Consider the following 6,326-nt stretch of genomic DNA (forward strand, 5'->3'; position numbering starts at 1 on the left):
TATTTACGCATTATGTCTCGTTACGTGATTGTACATTGCGTTCACTTCTTACATTCATTATTCTGTTTAAAATTCCATCATTTCTAAAATTCAATCATTTCTTTTATATTCCACTCTTTTTCAACGAATGTGTAAGAATCCAAGTTCTATTAATGACGAATAACTATCGTGAATTCAAGATTTGTGATAGAAAAATATTGCCGTATTAGGAATTTGAATGATGATCAAATTGAATGACAGGTTAACTCACCAACGAAGGCGCCGAAATACGGATTCAATTTTTGAACCAGTACGAAAAAGTTCCATCTGTCATTGCGGGGCGCGGTGGTGGTCATCGTTCGCCGTTGAAAGGGGCGAATTCTGTTTCGTTAGAGCAATTTTGCGCCGCGTACGACGGAAGAGAAACAAGTTTACAAGCTACGAGACTGAAATCCTAATCAGGCACCGCGTGTTCAGATTCCGACGCACGTCACGATATCGACTTGGCATCTCGTAAAGTCGATCGTAGTCGCCATTCATTTCGCAAAACAAAACATAATCGAAGATTTTTATCAACCAGAGTTTGTATTCTTATCGGCAATAGTTTCCTCCGGAACATTTTCGAACCTCGAGCTTTGTTTATTATAACAATAATTTTATAATGATAATACGAGAAATTATTTGGATCAGCGATTTGAAATATGATAGAATTCAATTTTATATGAAAATATTTCCTCGTATTCTTTCGTGTGTTATCAATATAAATATCAAAATGACAATGGGAGAAGTTGATTTCGTTTTCAGAGCATTTTAAGTAATGGAATCGCAATACGTTTTCATTTTGAAACAAAACGATTGTGGAAATAATTGTCCTGATCAAAAGCGGCAGAATTTATCGTGGACCATTTACGATACGCGTTTATATGTACACACAATTACACTCAAATAACCCGCACTCTCACTGGCATTTATAAAATGCATTAAAAATTCATTTTGTAATTAATAGCGATTTATCGAAAACTTTATTAAAGTACGTGCCAGCATTAAACATCCGTTTCCAAAATAATATACATTATTTTATTATTTATTATTCTACCGTCCTGGCTAGCGTTAGAGTTTTTATCTTTATGTCAATCTATGCTACGAGTGCTGGAATTAATTAAATGAAATAGGTTCAGATATTAAATCCATATACAATTTTGTTATCTTATTAGATAAGGAAATCTGGCTTACAGCAATTTTTTAATTATAAATGAATGATGAAATATGACCAAGATTTTTCATTTCTCCAATAAGAAATGTTTCGCACAATAAATTAAAAACTTTTCAGTTAATCTTATATTAATTACTTTTAATGTACTCTTTTGATTTCTTCTTTAAAGGAAAGATCAATTGATTTCAACGCCCACACAATAACATTTGATATTGCAATATAGCGAACGGACCTGTATTGTACAATTAGATTATACAGGTTGCTCGAATATCTTTGGCCCCATGGCTACATTTACGCGAGGATGAAACACAGAAGCTTGTGAAGCAATCGGATTACCGATTACGCTTATTACTCTGTGCTGCGTTTCATCGCCCATATGTAGTTTACAAGCAATTAAGTAGTTTGACGCAACGTTAAATACAAATCTTTGATTATACTCTAATTATCAATATTATGCTCCTAACTAGAATCCATCAATCGATCAGTCTACCTAAATTACGCGTGTCATACACAATTGCATCTTTACATTCTCTACACAGGTATCGATTCTGATTACAATTTGAACACTACGTACACGTGTCCACGATAAATGCAATTAAGAAACACTGCTCCAATTGTTTTATACAATGTAATTTTACTATTATGTAAATCCATCCAATCTGTCATTTAATTATTCTATTTTTTATCTATTTGATAAGCACAATGAAATTTGAATGAGGAGAATGCTAAAGATTTTACTTTTTTGGGAGAAAATCCTTCAATTTGCGAAATACGATAAACAAGACGTCACATGCTGTACTTGATACACGAGCGGAATATAGTTGTTTCCGCTCGGCTTAGAAGTTTAGACGGTGCCCTGTCGCTTCGATCCATCAAATAAAGCCATGGACGACGGCGACCAATTTTCGCATCAGTGCCACTTCAAGATTCTCGATTCAAGAAGGCAATTTTATACCGGACGTCGCATCGCGTCATGTCACACCAATCTATCTCTACGCGCGTCTCAGCTACCGTTTGCAAAATGCTGCCTACAGCTGACGAGAAACCATCCGTGTCTTCTCCCGGATTACTTTTTTACTGTAACACCTCAATGAGACATCTATTCCGTAGTCAACAGGCTTACCTTTCACGGTTTGTCGAAATACACTAAACGTATGTCTTCAAAATGAACAAAACAACGCATGTTTCTTTATGTGCATTTGGTACACGTAAAGAATCTTAAAACTTGAGTTTTTATGTCAGTTCGGAAATGTTTTGTCCTCTTCTTGAACAATTTGTGTAATATTTCTGGATGCCTGGCTGAACTATCGTAAAACTTCAGATTCTTCTTGCTACTCCCTTCCACATCAGCAGACCTTTCTTTAAGCCCTCTTGAAACTCTATATTTCTTTTACAAACTTCGCGGATTCTCTGTTCTTCTTTTAATCAACTTTTGCACGTGCAACTTCTAAAAATTTTAAATATCGTCGTGTCCCTCTTCTTCCTTCTTCACACTTTTCGAGAGGAATTTACGATGACTTATGAGAGTAATCTTTAGAATTTCAAATTTGTTTATCAAGTACTCGATTCTAATGGCTTTTCCAATGTTTGTGTCAATTAATGCAACGAGACAACGAACATATAGGATATAACTAACGTTCCATTTATCGCACGCTTGTATGTACTTATGATTTATGCTACAATCCTATGTATTGTCTTGACAATTGGATAAAAGCGAATGTCAATACGTAATACGATTTATAAAACAAGATGGTTAACAAAGTGGCTGAAAAATGCGAAGCTTTGAAGGTTTTAAAAAAGAAATCGTGGATGAACTGCTGGTTTGGGCAAAAAATCAGTCTAGAAACAATAGCTGCATTATTTGTCTGCGTTACGAATATCGTGGATGTCGATGGAGGATATTTGTCGAGCAGATACGTCGGTTGTCACGCGATTCGCCAGGCGCGTTTTGCGAGGGACACCTGTCATCGGCATGTATCCGCCAACCCCGGAAAACTATTCCCTGAACCAAACCGCGAAACGGCCATCCCGGCGCGGTTGCTCACGTTTATTATCATCGTATACTCGCTAACGTTTCGTCCAACAGTGCAACGGTACGATTATACGTATACTGCGCTGATCGTTCGTGTCGATCCTGACTCATCGTCAACTCGACTAGTTTCCAATTTTGTTTTTCCAGAAATATCTTGGTTCCAATTCACGATTTCGTACATCGTGTTATTGAATCGAAAACCGTTTATCGACAAAACGTTCAAATCTACTAGTCTAAATACAATCATATTTATCTTTAAATGGAAACCTCGAACATGAATTTATTCGCTTTTCGACCTCGACGGCTTGGATCAATCGAGCCCCCGAGAACGTTGGTCCTTCCAGCTTTTCTATTTCTATATAGATGCCTACGCATGAGAATTTAGAAGAGGGACTGTTGTAAAGCATGCGAGCCTCTGAGCCGAACAGCTGCATTCGCGAACAAATTTTCATTCCGTAGAAAGTGGATATTCCGAAGAACGGAGATTCAGCGACTAGAGAACGACTGAAAGGTGCTCCCGTTACGAATGTGGTTTCTATAAAAGACCTTCGACCTTCCTGACGGCCATTCGGTACTCGTCTTTCGTATTTCCTTGCATCACATCAAACTTAGACGATTGGGAAGTCGGATTGCTGACGGATTTTTACGATTTCGAGTTCGACTGATTAATCAACTAATGTAAATCTCCCAGAGTGAAACATCATTGTTCGAAGTAATTTTATTTTTGAATGCATAAAATCGATTTTTTAATTGAATTATGTCATTCTTAAATCCGTGTGCAGTTTATGTCGTAGAACATTCATCATGTTGCTGAATTAATTAAATCAATGATTCAGCGTTTCTGTATTAATTAAGAAACCATGCCAAAGTAGAATTAATTGCATGAATTATTGAGAATCAGCATTTTTCCAACGTGCGCCAAGTCTGAATTATTGATTTTTTCTCCTGTCGAAAGCTATGGATGGAAGCAAGTACACTTCAGCGTGGCATCTATAAATTGTCGTGCTCGTCGGTATTCGCGACTGCGTATGAATATTCACGAACGGGCCACAGCCGCTTTTTGCCCGTGAAACGTTTTTTCCTTCCTCCCGACCGTGACACGACGAAACCGAAGCCCGTTGACATCGATAAATATGTCTGCGTGGCTGGAATCGTGCGGTCGTCTGCCCCTCCTCGCTCCGAGTCACTCGACTGGCGTCATTCAGTAACCTGTTCCCTCCATCGATCATCACTATGATTACCTATGCGATTTTCTCATTTTTTACATAATCGCTGAAGTGTTGATTGCATTTTCATCTAGAGAACGAACCGGTGATAAGGCAAAATGCACGAGTGACGATGCTGACTTTTAATTATAGAGTAAGAGCCTGTCTTCATTGACAAGATCTTAAATGACTTTGTATTTTAGAACGAGGATATTTTACTTCGCAATATGTTATGTTTTAAAAGATTAAACTTACATTTTATTGTACATACTTGTCATGTGTGCATTTTATTATTGCATTCAAAACTGATTTACAACAAAATAAAGTCTAGTTCGCAGATGCACGCGAAAATTTAAACAGTCTAAAGAGGTGCTGTATACGTTGCAGGAATTTAGTGGCAAGTTTAGCTGTTTGCTCTTAGAAATCCGTGAAAACTGATTTTCTTCTTTATATTCCTGTTATATCTTGCTTCTGAACACTTTATTGAGGAAAGTTGAAGAAAAATTCATTTCTAAAAAGACATTTAAATTGAATACCCGAAAATTGTCTGTGCAATATTTAATAAATTATTTACGAGATCGATACAAATCATAAAGTAAGATTACAAATTCCATTTATACCTGAATTTCTTGCTAATATTATTGAATAAAATTAATAATTCTGATTTGGATCGAGCATGTAATTAATAAATCAATGCACGGAATATCACTGAATATACGACGTGTACTTTGACAAGCTTAGCAACGATCAAAGGGCTGTTTACTTCAATTCATCCAGTAAAAGCCGAGTAAAAAACGGTAGAACTGTGAGGTACACTGAATATTAATTGACCGGTTTTTTGCTTTTCAAATTTTGCTCGCATGCATAATAGCGTTGACCAAGCTAAGCTCTACTAGCTTAGAAAGCTTTCTCTCTAAGCTGGTAGAGCTTAACATGGACAATGCTGTTATGCCTCTCTCTATCTATGTTATCACAGTCCAGAGATACCGTGAAGCTAGTATCGTGCGTGAGAAACACGCATTAACGAGCATGATTGCCTCTCTTATTGGAGCCCGTCGATTTCTGTCTATTAATTACAACGCATATGAGAGGATACTTCCTTTATAGTAACTGAACAGTTTACTAGAGCTTATTCAATAATTACATACTTTTTGCATTCATATAATAGCGAGGCCGCTTTATTGATCCCCTAGACTTAGGGGTGCTATTATCAATTCGTCGCGAGCGATTCGATCGTTGGCAATTCCAGAAAAAATTGTTACCTGACCTCATTAACTACGCTATTCGTCAAATGACGTATACACTTCCGTCCATAAGTAATAATTCGATTAGAATTCCAGATCAATTATCATAAATATAAATTACAAATTAACAAGAACTTGCTACTTGATATGATTCATTATGAATTCATTTGATTACAAAATTATGAAAACATAATATGTATCTTATGAATATGTAAAGACGAGTTTCTGAGAATCTCTGTAGAATTTTTACAAAATTCGCTTCAATGTAATGAATAGATAAATAGTTGATTATAAAAATGTTTCAATTTTATTTTGCTAAAGCACTTTATTATATTCTTTGTTAACTGCCAAGCGATTTGTGAACGGGATTGCACGCAGGTACACGACTACTGGAAATTGCATCGACCGACTGGTGTTCGCGCGCCGATTCGGAATGTAATTACACAAAACTTAATTACAATCTGCAGATACGTGGATCTATTTGTCGGGGCGGTTACACTGACATGCAGTGCGCTGCTTGCCGGTCCTAGCTAATTGTAAGCCCGGTATTCGATCGTCTATCGAACTCATGTAATCGCTTTTTATGCTACTGTTATTATTAGATGACATACTTTTGATATGAAGAATTGACATTGAACATTTTCATATTAATC

General features: G+C 36.5%; 1 protein-coding gene across 1 annotated transcript in view; it reads left to right on the forward strand.

Annotated features, from left to right (window-relative positions):
* Nucleotides 1-2,941: 2,941 nt before the first annotated feature.
* Nucleotides 2,942-6,326, forward strand: part of LOC108629181 (protein tilB homolog) — a 24,498-nt gene continuing 21,113 nt past the window's right edge. The window contains exon 1 of the mRNA XM_018031663.2: nt 2,942-3,133. Within this exon, the coding sequence (XP_017887152.1) occupies nt 2,942-3,133 (192 nt within the window). The remainder of the gene's footprint in view (nt 3,134-6,326) is intronic.

Source organism: Ceratina calcarata, unplaced genomic scaffold (genome assembly GCF_001652005.2).
Source record: "Ceratina calcarata isolate Rehan_Ccalc_2016 unplaced genomic scaffold, ASM165200v1 scaffold555.2, whole genome shotgun sequence".
Classification (NCBI taxonomy): domain Eukaryota; kingdom Metazoa; phylum Arthropoda; class Insecta; order Hymenoptera; family Apidae; genus Ceratina; species Ceratina calcarata.